Source organism: Carya illinoinensis, chromosome 1 (assembly GCF_018687715.1).
Source record: "Carya illinoinensis cultivar Pawnee chromosome 1, C.illinoinensisPawnee_v1, whole genome shotgun sequence".
NCBI classification, from domain to species: Eukaryota; Viridiplantae; Streptophyta; class Magnoliopsida; order Fagales; family Juglandaceae; genus Carya; species Carya illinoinensis.
Window position 1 is genome coordinate 43,014,353 of NC_056752.1, and position 14,818 is coordinate 43,029,170.

The 14,818-nt window shown below is 38.5% G+C and overlaps 1 protein-coding gene across 5 annotated transcripts in view; it reads left to right on the forward strand.

Moving 5' to 3' along the window:
* Positions 1 to 14,818, forward strand: part of LOC122275885 (DNA polymerase I) — a 30,326-nt gene that overhangs the window by 6,606 nt on the left and 8,902 nt on the right. For 4 of the 5 annotated variants that reach the window (XR_006228715.1, XM_043085224.1, XM_043085197.1 and 1 more), the window contains 7 exons: positions 685 to 723; positions 1,231 to 1,249; positions 4,478 to 4,531; positions 6,099 to 6,226; positions 6,310 to 6,378; positions 7,731 to 7,816; positions 8,475 to 8,584. Coding sequence is in view for 4 of the 5 variants with exons in the window: in XM_043085224.1 (XP_042941158.1) it covers positions 685 to 723; positions 1,231 to 1,249; positions 4,478 to 4,531; positions 6,099 to 6,226; positions 6,310 to 6,378; positions 7,731 to 7,816; positions 8,475 to 8,584 (505 nt within the window). In the remaining variant the exon portion in view is untranslated. The remainder of the gene's footprint in view (positions 1 to 684; positions 724 to 1,230; positions 1,250 to 4,477; positions 4,532 to 6,098; positions 6,227 to 6,309; positions 6,379 to 7,730; positions 7,817 to 8,474; positions 8,585 to 14,818) is intronic. The other variant, XM_043085218.1, reaches the window with a different exon arrangement.

Genomic DNA, 14,818 nt, shown 5'->3' on the forward strand with positions numbered 1-14,818 from the left:
TCTTGCGATTTCATAATTATGTTTCCCATCACCACACCCATTTGATTAGGTAACACCTTAGAGATTATCTTGTAAACCCCATTCACCAAACTTATTGGCCGAAAATCCTGAACCTCCACCGCCCCTACCTTTTTGGGAATAAGTGCTATAAAAGTAGCATTAAAACTTTTCTCAAATTTCATAAAAGTATGAAATTCAAGAAAAACCTCCATAATATCATCCTGCACTATCTCTCAGCAAGATTGAAAAAATGCCATTGAAAAACCATCCGGATCCAGGGCCTTTTCCCTAGCCATTCCTCTAACCACATCAAGAACTTCTTCCTTGTCAAAAGCTCTCTCCAGCCAATCTGCACTTGCTTCATCAATGGAACAAAAAAACAGTCCATCATGCTTTGGCCTCCAAGCATATTCTTCACTAAACAGCTTTTCATAAAACTTGACAATGTTATCCTTAATGATCTCTTGATCTGAAATGATGTTATCACCATCATGAAGAACCTCAATAGCATTATTTCTTCTATGGAAACTTTTATGTGGACAAGTTTCACTTCTTTATTCATACATGCATCTATACATACATATATACATATACGTGTGTTTTTATATATATACTCTTAACTTTCAGTTTTTATTTGAGTCTATTAGGTCTATGGCATTTCTTATCTTTTTGCTCTTTGTGCAGATAATTGATGTTCTGGAATTCATCCCCTCCCACGTGGCGGTATGTTTCCTTTCTATGAAGTGTGTGTGGGGCGAGTCAGAATTGCATTCTTTTCTTTGTACTTTTTATCTGTTACAAACTTTTTCTTCTTCTTTTTGACTTGTAATAAGTAGTCTCACATAACAACTTAAAGAAAAAAATAGTCTCACACAACACTAGGTGGAGTAGTATACAAATCTTATATCATTTACTTGATTTCAAGACGTATATCAGTCATCATAACTGTATGATAAAATATAGTTGTACAGTCTTTGGAAGCATAATATTCATGCTTCAATAGTTTTTCTCTGTTAGGTGCTATTTTCTCCCTTGCTACTACTTATTTTATATTAGGATATAGCTGTCTTTTTTTTCCCTTTCACAGATTTTGCTTTGTTATTGTTGTTGTTGTTGTGTTTGAATTGCATGTTTTCTTAATGGTTTTTCTGTTTTTTATCTTGTTCCTTTTAGTTTCTTTCTTTAATTTGTTTGCAAGCTTGTGCTCATCATTTTCCTTTTCCCATGCAGGTGGTATTTGACCATGATGGTGAGATATTCAGTCACATTTTTCATTTTATATTATTATCCTCTTAAAAGTTAAAAGTATGCTCGAGACCTATTTCTATATTTGGTAAATGTTGTAATTGTTTTGCATGCCATACAAGATCTCATTCTGCTTGTTTTAAACTTCAGAAGTGGCTTGAGTTCTTCTGGAGTGCATCTACGTGGAATAATTTTGGCCAGTGGTGTGACTTCAGATGCCCATAGGAAAAAAAGATGCCCTGGGGTTTATCAACTAATTCTTTTCGTTCCACCCTAACAATTATGTGTGCCTTCGGTTTTGGGTTCCCACTAACTTCTGGGATGGTTGCGGTATGACATTTAATCGAAGCTACTCAATAGTATAGGGCCTGTAGGATTCTCAAAAAGGAAGAAAAATAATTTGATATCCTTTGGAATCCATCCCATGTTATTTCTTCTAGTCCTTGTTCCAGACATTTTTTTTTTCTTTGATAAGTAAGAGAACATTTCTTCTTTTGTTTTAAGCTGATAATTGAAAATTTTAAGTTGGAAAATGGTGGAACTCTTCCCTTCTTCTCCCTTTTTTTTTTGTATGCAAATAATTTTTTATTGAATCGAGTAAAAAGACATAGCCCAAGGTACACAGGGAGTATACAAGAGAGAATACCTAATTACAAGTTAGGAGCTAGAAAAGGATACAAGAAAATCATGAAAAACCCCATGGCGTTAGCCCAAGTGGTGAAGGCCTTGGTCTTGGGGTATCACTTCATTCAAGATCCAAGTTTCAACGCCTCATGGGTGCAAACAATCCTTTGGGGCCACACCCCGTAGTGAAAAGCAAGCAATTTAACCAGTTTCGTGTATGGAAATTTCTGAGGGTGCTATGCACGGGACTGGGGTTTATTCTGCAAGGGTGGGCCCAAAGGGCCCCTGCCTTGGAGAGGTTCCCCGACATGTTAAAAAAAAAAAATCATGAAAACTAACCCCATCATGAACAACTTAACTACCTAGTTTTGATGGGATTAGGTGCATTAGTGCTGGCATGATTGCACCCATCTTAATATCATCAAAGGACATGTGGTTTATGATGTCCAGAGAAAAATGGGGCTGAGGTAAATTTGGATTAGGTTTTGTTACATATTGGGATTAATTGAAATTGGTGGTTTACAGCTGAAGACTTTAATAAAATCTGTTTGGAAACTATGAATAAAACTAGACAGCCGTGAAAACAGATATCAACTACAAGCATCACTCTAGGACTCCCTAGGAATCTCTCCTGCTAAAAGAGATCATCATTCTTTATAGATTATCATCCTGCTTGATCCTGCTTATTTTACCCTTTTTATTCTTCCTTGAACTTTTAACTGTCTAATTCCTATCAATATGTAGTCATCTTGCTTACTCCCTGTGCATTATCCCATTTTTTGGATACTCTAGACGATCCCTTCTTTTCTTTAGATATTTCTGATTTTTTTTTTAATTGGATTTGGAAAAAGAATAAATCAGAAATTTTGGATTGAATTATTGATATATGGATCAAGTTTTGTGTCTCCATTTTCTCTCCTGTGCATTTGACAGAAATACAGACTCAAACATTCAGGTTTGATAAGCCAAGAAAAACAACCACTACGTTCTACTTATAAAAAAAAAAAAAAAAAAAAAACAACCACTATGTTCTTGTTCAGGTTTACTGAATCTGAGTTCATAGCAATATTTCACACACTTGATTGGAGTTCAAGTTCCTTTGGGAAGAGGCACTTTCTTGACGTGTCTTTACCGAAATGTTCAACCTCTTGAACATTTTTTTGTGGATTGGCACTGGGTGTCCGGAACAGTGTTCTGACTAATCCTAATTTTGGCCCTGTGCAAAGCCTAATTTTGGCCCTGTGCAAAGCACAAAGGCCAAAAATTTTATCCCTTTGGCATTTACTACTCAGGTCTCCTTTTGGAATGACATTAGCTGTACTCGCCTTAATGACGTTGAACCTTGTATGATATGTTCTTTGTTTGATTGCAGTCAAAGGTTAGTGTCTGGAATGGTGCTTTTTTGACTGTCTAGTTCTGGTTGAAATGAGATGATTAGGATGATTAATTAATTAATTTATTTTTCTTTTCTTTTTTTCTGTTGTCTCGTTAATTGTGGTTGGGAGGATATGAAGAGGAGGATGAATGGATTTCTCCTTTCTTTCTTATGTTGCATATGATATAATTCTTGGATTTTAAGAAAGGTCTATTTAGCACATTGAGATGAGTAATGTGATAACTGTAGAGAGAATGAAAGTCATTATAGCTGCATAATTGGTGGCTTTTCATCTTTGATGCGTGGATAATCATTTTAATTGCCAAATTGTATCTGCACATTTTTTTTCTTTTTTAAACATGCAAATTTTGTATGTGTGTGTTTCAGCATTTCCTTTTCAGTGTCATCTGAAGGTTTTAGAACTTCAGAAAATTCTGCTTGGAGTTGGCAGGAAACTATTTTGGGATAAGAATTATATTTTCAAAATTTGATAGTGTTGCATAGGGTATCATGGCATTTACACTTCCACTAAAGCTGATGTGTAATTCGGTATTCAAAAGATGAAAATAATTCATAATTATTGAATAGGACTACTCTTGCTTCTTCTGTCTTTTGTTGACTCTTCTTCTGTTTTTGCCCTTTAGAACTATAGAAATCTACTTTTCCATTAAAACCCAGTAACTAATGGGAAATAAAATATTCTTTGTAATTGTTATTAGCTTTTTACGCTTGAGATCGATAAAAAGCTAGGATGATAAACATAATCTTATATACAGATGTGCCGGATAAGTACATTCTTGTGAATGTGATCTGTTTCAATACCACCAATGAATGGACTTAATCTTCTAAATGCGAATGAAGCTTCACATGGCTGCTTGTGCTGCTAGTTCTTAGCACTCTTTTTTCTTTGGGCCGCAGCTGTAGATTTTCGTGGCCCCGATTTTCATGATTTTCTTGTTTCTATTACTTCTCTCTAAATAGGTGTGACATTTTGTATACCATCTTGTGTACTTGGGCTATGCCTATATCAATATAATTTTTTACTTATCAAAAAAAAAAAAAAAAAGTTGTTAATATCCAGGTCATATCTCAGGTTAAGATTTTGAACATTGGTTGTTTAGTCTTCTGCACCTTTTCCCCAAGCAGTGGCAATAATTTGGGTTGTCAGGAACTTTAGTACCTTAAGCAGTTTGTTCAAGCAAAATTTTGATAAAACAAACGTTTTCTTTTCAGGAATTCCATTTGGTCATTATTATAAATCTTCCAAAGAAAGTATTAAGGGGAAAGGTATGTTTTTTTATTATTTTTTATTTCTATAAAATTATTACTTGCACATGATTGAATTGAAAGGGATGGTGTTCAAATGAGGCCAAGTGGCGTTTTATGTGCAAGCAAAATGTGAAAAACATTGATCACGTTCTTCTAGATTGTGAGTTGGCTAGGGACTTATGGGTAGTGATATTCAACACTTTTGAGATTGAGTTGGTTATGCCCCATAGGACAGTGAGCTGTTGGATTGTTGGTGGAACCCTTGTCGGAGTCGCAAAAATTTGGACATTTGGAGAACTGTCCCAATGTCCTTCATTTGGCAAAAACGCAATTCTCAAACTTCTGAACAACATGAGATGACAATAACAGAGTTAAAAGCCAAAGTCTTCGACATTCTCTATGCTTGGATGACTGCTCAGTGCTCATAACAGCTTCCAATTCTCCAACCTATTAGAGTTCAAGTATTTTTCCTTTTTATTTTTTATTTTTTTGCATTAGTTGGGTGTATCCTTCTGTATGGTTTTTGTATACTTGAGTTGCGCCCTGCTACGCTTTTAATAAAATAGGTGTTACTTATCAGTAATGAGAAAAAAAGAACAGAATTGAGTTGAAAATTTGGGTGACCATGATTCGATTATTATGGATTACAGTATAAGAATTTTATTTTAAACTTTGAAACTGGTTTCTAGGTGAAACCTTCTATCAGCGTTTCAGTTTCATGCGGTGTCGTGAGTATGTGATCAGAAGTTTGACTTATTTTACATTGATTAAAGTCTGCCATTGAACCCTCAGCCAACCTGATAGGGTGAAATTCGTTTGTGCACTGTTGTACATGAACCCTTCAACTGTCAGTAACTCTTAAACAATCTATAATGTTCACATATTTTGTAGTTAACCACATGATTTTCAGTTTTTCTGCCATCTTTAACATTTCTTAATCTACATACTAAAATATGTGTCTGTCACTGAATAATTAGTGATTAGGGTCCATATACCTTTAAATCTTGGAATGGGATTGTCCTGACACCTAGACAAAGATTTGCACGTGCACCATGTGCCCACATGTCCAAGTGTCGAATAAAAATTCTTATGTATTTGTGGTGTCTGTATGTTTTGACAAACTCTGATACTTAAAACCTTCTTGTTACTATAGTGAGGTTCAAGACAACACTTTCATTTCGGTATATTTCTTGAACAATATAATGAGTTAGTGGTTTTATACCAATTGTTCTATCAAGTTTCTGTGCTGAAAATGAGGCACTATATCCCAACTCATGGGATTGGCTTCAAGAGACCTTTTTCTCTCTCGTTCTGCTCTTTTGAGGGAACTAGATTTTGGTTAAATTGATATGACCCTTGTTTATCTGTTTGTATATATTACTCCCTTCATTTTTCTTTCTATTGCTTTCATGTTTATCCAGTGATAAACTTGTAAAAAAAAAAAAAAAAGGTTTATCCAGCAATAGATTTTCAATTATCTAACCATGTATTGCCTAGACATTACATCTATATACCTTAGCTCCTCTAGAACTAACCTTTCATATATAATGTGCTTAATGTTCATTTTTCTTTTCATTTTTTTAAGGTCTGAATTTTCGTCACACTTTATATCCTGCCTACAAGAGCAATCGCCCTCCTACCCCTGATACTATTGTTCAGGGACTTCAATACTTGAAAGCATCCATCAAGGCTATGTCCATAAAGGTCATTGAGGTATTAACTGTGTCTTGTAGATATATATGGCTACTTAACCCTGGTAAGAAGTGGTTATTGACCATGAGTTTACTCGAAGGCAGGTACCAGGTGTAGAAGCTGACGATGTGATTGGAACATTGGCAGTAAGGAGTGTTGATGCTGGGTACAAGGTGATATTCTGAGGCTATATTTCAGAAACATGGAATAATGTCCTTGATTCATGACAAATATTTTTACAGTATTGATTGGAAGATTTATAATTTGTTCAGAGAAATTTCCTTGGACCAAAATTCATTACCAGTTTGATTTTCGTTTGGTTATCAACCTGCAAGAAGCCAAATCAGATACTTTGATGGTAACTGTGTTGCAACTTGCGAGTTCAAAGCTTTGGAAGTTAAAATCCTGTATTACAATAGAAAAATTCCAGAACAGATTTTTGTGTTTTCCTTTTTTTGCTTACTTTTTATTGGAACTTATCAATAATCATTAATGTTTATATCTATCTCTTAAACGGCTGGGCGTTAGCCTACTAACACTTGACAACTTTCGTGCTAGCATGGTCGGCCATTGCTTGTTGGGAAGGGGTTTCTTCACTTTACTTTTAATCCAGAAGCGTGTCTTTTGTTTAAGCAAAGTTTGCATTGCTTGGATTGCCTGCATGGTTATCACAGACTCACATGTGAGCATCCTGTGTGTTAGTTTGGATGCTTCAATTAGGCAAAATGAATTATTATTCAATTAGGGTAAATTTGAGCTTTAGTTATTGGTCAACTACTATGATAGTGTATAATACATGGAGATCTACTCATAGCATTCAGCCAATATCCCTTAATTTATTCTTTCTATGATATTGGGAACACCAGAAAAATATAATAGGGAAGGGAGCTTCTATTAAAAGTTGGTGGTGATATTAATTGAGGTTTTGGTGCTGAGATTTTGCTGAGATGTTTCAGACGTGCAATGAAAACCTATCAATACACAGGTGAAAATAAGTGTTGTTTCAACTTGGAGCAGAAAGCTCAGAGGGAAGCTAAAATGACAGTAAATACTGAAAATGGACATGATCATTAAAAATGTAACGTAGAAGGTGGCCTTGATAACAGTAAAAGATGGATCAATGGAGAATTTAGGACATTGATAAGTTACTAGGTGTGGCCTCTCGTATACTTGTGTGCATGGGTTGCCCCAAAATTGACGTAAATACACACACACATGCACACAAACATCATGTGTAGTGATTTTTTTTTTATCCTTTTGAAATTTTACTTCAATGGAGCCATCTGCTATGCAAGTTGGCAATGTAATTGCATTCATAAAAATAAAAAAGGTATTTGACATTTTAGCCATGCGACATAACATCCTATCAGCTAAAAGTGTTTTGCAAAGGTAACGATTATTCTTGAACGATAAGGTTGTGATGGGGAATGTAACATTTGGAAGTAATAAACAAAAATATGGTGTATTAAATTCATTTACCTAAAAGAAATCACGTGTAGTTGCTCTTAATCACATTTCATGACAGGTACGAGTTGTGTCCCCAGACAAAGACTTCTTTCAGATCCTTTCTCCTTCACTACGTCTACTACGGATTGCTCCTCGCGGGGTTGAGTAAGTTTCATATTTGTATTTCCACATCTTTGCAGCGCTACTCTAATCGATACTTTTTTTCTTCTTATGGTCCTTTAAGATACGTGGCTTGTTGATGTTGTTTTATGATCTTGAAGTTCTATAATTGGTATGACATAAAAAAAAAAGGTATGAGTTATGTTGTTTAGAAGCTGGCAACAATAATCATATGCATACTTGGTAATATAAGCTAGATGTAAAGACTGAGGATATGCACTGAATTTTGGCACTCTTTGTTGTTTAGAACAAAATCTTGAACTTAATATTAAGTTTAGACCATCTAAACGGTTTTAAAATCTAATTATCTATTTTATGAATTTACCGATCAAAAAAAAAAAAATTATCTATTTTATGAATTAACTAGCCTTTTCAAATTCATAGAAATTTAAAATGTAAGTTCTTTTAAGTTTTTTTTTTTTTTTTTTTTTAAATCACATTGAATACATAAATATGGGAAAAAAAAGAATCGAAGAATAACCACAGAGAATGGAAGTTACTGACAAGTGTGAGACTTCATTTTCATTTTCGGTTTTACATTTTTCTGTGGGTTTCATTGTGTCTTCTGCTGCCCAATACAATTTAATTCTCCTAATTATATTATTCAAGTTTGGGGCATTACTTGCATGGTTTTCTTTCTCAGGATGGTTTCATTTGGAATGGAGGACTTTGCTGAAAAATATGGAGCTTTGAAGCCTTCTCAATTTGTTGATGTGATTTCACTTATGGGTGACAAGTCTGATAACATTCCAGGTTACTTTGTGATTCTCTTTGTAAAATTAATTTCAGAGCAGCTCTTCTACTTGGTAACTTAGCAATTTCTCGTGAACCTGGTATATGATATGCACCACATACCAATAGGTATTGGCATGCAGCTGGGATGCGGCAGATGCATATTCTGTGCATAGTACAAGGAAAAAAATATAGTTGGTGACTAAATATATTGGCATGCATAATCATACTCGTACAGATAGATACATACATACACTATATTTGGAAACTGAACGTGTTGTGAATTTGTTAGGATACACCTATGACATGCCTTGGAGATATTGTTTTTGTTTTGTTTTGTTTGTGTGGTGTTTTTTGTGGGTTCAATTATGCTTTCTGCTGCCTTATACAGCTATGCTCACATTTTGTGTTTTGGACATGCTCACATTTTTTTTTTTTTGATAGGTAATAGAGAGCTTTATTAAGATAAAGATGGGCATAGCCCAGGTACACTGGAGGTATACATGAGCATACACCTATTTAGGAACTAGAGACAGAAGCAAGAAAATCATGGAAGCTTAGGCCATTAAAGTCTAAAGCCATGGCCCACAGAAATAAAGTCTTCCATAAGAAACTCCGAAACTCTTCCGAGGAACGTTCATGATCCTCGAAAAGTCTCTCATTTCTTTCATTCCAAATACACCAAAAAATACAAATTGGAGCCATCCTCCACAAAGATGCAATTTGCGGAGTCCCGGAGATTCCTTGCCAGCTTGCTAAAAGCTCCACCACCCGACCTGGCATTACCCATGCTATTCCCATTCTGTTGAAGAAGTAGTTCCATATCTCACTTGCGAACTTACAGTGTAGGAGTATGTGGTCCACTGTCTCTCCATTGTTCCTACACAAACAGCACCAGTCCACAATAATAAGGCCACGTCTTCTAAGATTGTCAGTGGTCAAGATCTTCCCTAGTGCTGCTGTCCATACAAAAAATGCAGCCTTAGTTGGTGCTTTGCTTCTCCAAATATTCTTCCACGGAAACTTAGGCCTTTGTTGCATGGTATTGACTTCATAGAAGGAACGTACCGAGAATTTCCCCTTTCTATTCAGCCTCCAAACCATCACATCTTCAGTTGTGGCAGCAATGGGCAAGCTGTACAGTAAATTCATAAACTCCAGCAAGTCATTTACTTCCCAATCATTTGCATCCCTGGTAAGACTAATATTCCACTCCTGTGTGTCTTGAAAGATCACCCTCAAATCAGCCACCACAGCTGCTTTCTCCCGTGCAATAGCAAAGATTGTGGGATAGGCATCCTTTAGAACCAGATCACCCACCCACCTATCCATCCAAAAACTGATCCTACTACCATCCCCTAAACATAACCGGGTATTGCAAGAAAAGGACTCCCACCCCTTCCTTATATACTTCCAAAACCCCACACCATAAGTCCCCCTTCCCTCTTTAGAACACCAACCCCCACATTCACTACCATACTTTATGTCAATCACTCCTTTCCATAAAGCTTCCTTCTCACAATTATACCGCCACAACCATTTACCCAACAATGCCATATTAAAGGCCCTTACATCCCTAATCCCCAACCCACCATCTCTCAGCGGAGTACAAATCTTATCCCATCCCACCAAATGATACTTGAACTCTTCTCCTATCCCACCCCATAGGAAATCTCTCTGAAGTTTCTCCAATCTCTGTGCAATGCTAGCAGGGAGTGGGAATAAGGATAAAAAGTATGTAGGAAGGTTAGATAGCGTACTTTTAATCAAGGTTATTCGTCCCCCTTTTGATAAGTATACCTTTTTCCACCCAGCCAGTCTACGTTCGAATTTTTCCAGCACCCCTTCCCAAATAGATTTTGCTTTGAAAGAAGCCCCCAGCGGAAGGCCCAGATATTTCAAAGGCAAGGAAGAGACCACACAACCCAAGATGTTAGCTAGCCCCCTGATATTATTTACTTCTCCCACTGCAACCATCTCCGTTTTAGCAAGATTGATCTTCAACCCAGACACGGCTTCAAAGCATAGCAAAATAGCCTTCAGGGATTCTATATGACCTGCCGTTGCCTCACAAAATAATAAGGTATCATCTGCAAACAAGAGATGAGAAATAATGATGGAACCATGATTGCCCCCCACATTAAAACCTGAGAAAAATCCACCCCCTACCGCCGCTGACACCATTCTGCTTAGTGCCTCCATAATCAGAACAAATAAGAGAGGGGATAATGTATCTCCTTGCCGTAACCCCCGCGAGCTATTAAAGAATCCCACTGGATCCCCGTTAACCAAGACCGAGAAACGTGCCGTTGATACACAGTGTCTTATCCACTGCCTCCATCTTGCCCCAAACCCACTTCTAACCAACATATACACCAAAAAATCCCAATTCACGTGGTCGTACGCCTTCTCCATATCAAGTTTACACAAAATACCTGGGATTCCGGACTTGATTCTGCTGTCCAAACACTCATTTGCTATAAGAACCGAGTCTAAAATTTGCCTCCCCTTCACAAAGGCATTTTGAGATTTAGAAATGATCTTTTCCATTACCGTACTCAACCTATTGGCAAGAACCTTTGCAAGTATCTTGTACACGCTGCTCACAAGACTTATTGGTCTGAAGTCCGAAACCTCCATAGCCCCCGCCTTCTTAGGGACTAAGGCAATAAAAGTAGCGTTTAAGCTTTTTTCAAATTTTCCATGCGTAAAGAATTCCTGAAAAACCAGCATTACCTCTTCTCTCACCACCTCCCAACAAGATTGGAAAAAAGCCAAAGTAAAACCATCAGGCCCTGGTGCTTTATCCTTATTCATTTTCTTAATAACTTGGTGTACTTCTTCCTCTTCAAACGGTCTCTCCAACCAATCTCTGCTAGTTTGGTCTATGGTCTCAAAAGCTAATCCATCTAGGGTCGGCCGCCAATCGTGCGGTTCCGCTAGCAAATGTTGAAAATGACTAACCACATGTTCCTTTATCACCTCTTGATCTGAAAAATTTTCACCATTAATGTTCATGGACTCAACGGCATTGAATCTCCTATGCGCATTAGCCATCCTGTGAAAAAATTGTGTACACTTATCCCCCTCTCTTAGCCACAAAGCCCTTGACTTTTGCCTCCACGATATTTCCTCCATTAGAATCAATCTTTCTAATTCAGCACTGACTTGGACTTTACGGTTATTCTCCTCCAAGGTTTGTAACTCTAAAAACAAATTCTTTTTCTGAGCGGTTACATCACCAAAAACCTGTTCATTCCATATCTTCAAGTCCTTCTTCAATGCTTTCAGTTTATCCGCCAACACCTTACTCGGATTACCTTCGAAGGAGTATGAACTCCACCATTGCCTAATCAAGTCCACAAACCCCTCCACTTTTAGCCACATATTTTCAAACTTGAAAGGCCTTCTCCCCCTTTGTATACCACCACCATCTAGCATTATGGGAAAATGATCCGAACATAGTCTCGGGAATCTTTTCTGACTTAAGCCGGGATAATGTGATTCCCACGACGGGGAAATAATAAATCTGTCCAACCTTGACCACACATGGTTGTTGGACCAAGTAAATTCCCCACCCATTAACGGTATATCCATAAGTCCCATCTCGGAGATGAAGTTTGAAAAATCCACCATGGCTTGATTTTGACGACCCCCTCCTGCTCTCTCGCTAGAGAATCTTGTCACATTAAAATCCCCTCTGATACACCATGGAGCTTCCCACCATGAGCATAACCCAGCTAACTCCTCCCAAAGTAGCCGCCTCTCACTATCTATATTAGGACCATAAACCCCAGCAAAGGCCCACAAAAAACCATCATTTGTATTTTTAAAGAGACATCCCACCGAGTGTTCTCCCACGAACTCATCTATGCTCTCCACCACCCTCTTGTCCTACATAACCAGGATTCCCCCGGAAGCCCCGTTTGACGGTAAGTAAATCCAGCCTACATACATACAGCTGGACAAACTTCTAATAATATTTCTATCAATATGCTTCAACTTAGTTTCCTGAAGACAAATAATATCCCCCTTCCATTGCCTTAATAAAGATCTTACCCGGAGACGTTTATTAATCTCGTTAAGACCCCTAACATTCCAGCTAATTATTTTGGGCTTCATTTAACAACTGATCCGACCCTCCCTTTGTTTCTACCACGGCTTGCGCTCCCCTCCTTACCATCATAGTTAATGGACCAGGTCAATCTCCTCAACTATCTCTCTCTTTTAGTCCCAGCCCCATTCTGGCCTGCCTCAATGGCTATAATCAGAGCTTTAAACTGTTCTTCATAACCCGCGCAAGAGATTCCCAGACAGTTCTGAAGGTCCTCTATTTTTTTCAAAATCCAATCTGAAGATCTAGTAGGGGTTACCACACTGATAGGGGTTGGGTCTGCCTCAACATCTTCCTCCCCCTCTAAGACACTGTCACACGGCTCAAACAAAACCAAATTTCCCTCTCCCTCTATTAACTCTTGATCTGCCGTGACCTCTTTAGTCACCATAGCTAAGGAATTCATTTCAACTACCTCCGGTACCTCTCACATCTTACACACATCCTTCCAAGAACTGAAATTAGCCTGCATTAATTCGGGTGACAATGAAAAAACCACTCCTTCCCCTTGTTGTTCCCGTACTCTCGGAGACAGCTTATCACCCTCAAAGATTTCCCCCTCTTCTATGCACAAGCTTTCACCTGAAGGGTTACAGGCCTCCATCGATCCCTTCTATACCTGCTCAGCCTCAGAAAACAGAAGCAACTGTGGTACATTAGGCTCCCTGACTTTACCGAGAGAAGGCTCCCTCGCCGTCTCCTCCACCGGCGGCAGCCTCAGCGTCACACCACCGCCAGACGACTCGTCACCCTCCATCGGCCCCTTCTGTCCAAGACCCAGTCCAAGACTCGGGCCCCCTGGATGAGTATCGGGTCCCTTCAGAGAACCCAGAGCCGAAACATTTCGGCCTCCCGTGGGTACCCATATCTTCCGTGCTTCCGTGGGCTGTTGGCCGGCCCTTTACCCTTCTGAAGCCCATCTATCACTCCCTCATCCCCCCTTAAACCCAAGTCTTCAATATTCTTCTCAAAGCCCACCTTCATGGGCCTTACCTCTACCTGGCCCAGACCCACATTTTCCCCCCCTTCAACGCTGCGTTTCAGAACAGCCAAGGACTCCTTCAAATAACCCACTTGCTTCTCCATATCAGCCAAAGCACGAACCACGTATTCCATATTCACCCCCGACATCCCCCTGCCATCCCCTACACGAGTGTGACTTTTCACCAGAGAGGAAATCTCACCTGCTCCCTCTGCATATTTTGGCGCTCGAGACACGGCTTCATTGTACGACAGGGGATGGTTTCCCTGCCATGATGAAGGAAGACGCCACAGGCAGCTACCCCTGTTTTGCACTCTCGGAACAGAGTATGAAGCTGTGAGTTCCTGCAGCAACTCATCAAGATACCTCCATCCCACCCCCTTTCCTCCTTCTGGTATCATTAACACGCCACGACGTTTCCCATGGCCAAACTCTGATAAGGAGAAGAAACTCCCATATGAATTACGCTGTCTCTGCATTACCAGAACTTGAGGCCCACTTCTGCGTGACTTAATGAACTCTGATGACCCCCGGTGTGCTATCCCCTCCTTAACCATTGCAGCCAACCACCCCAAGGATCCATGGTCGAGAGAAATGTGATGTACAGCTCTACGACTGCTCTCTGTACATCTCCACCACCTCTCGCTAACCTTCTCAAACTCAAAACATTTCTGGTCAATAACAATGTTCCTAATCCACCCCATCTCAACACACTAACTCTAAAATATAACACTCACAAAGACTCCAAGACTAATCTAAGCATCACTAAAAACAATCACCATCGAAATGAATCTGTATTTTCTCAGGTGTACGGAGAGAAAAAAGATAGCAAAGTGTTCACCAAGTGGTTCTACACATGCTCACATTTTAAACAACATATTTTTTAAAATGAGATGTAAAGAAGGATTTTTAGTACCTAAATACAAACAGAAGTAAAATTAAAATGGTGAACAGGGTGATGGGGTGGGTCAGTCAAGTTCAAGTTTATCTTTTAAAAAAAAAAAAAAAAAAAAAAAAAAAAAAATTCTCAAAATTCTCAAAAAAAAAATGTTTCAAATTCTCAAAATTCTCAAAGATTCTTTAGCAAGAAACACACGTGGGAGATATTTATCAAAAAAAAAAAAAAAACACACGTGGGAGAGAGGGCAGGGGGAGATGC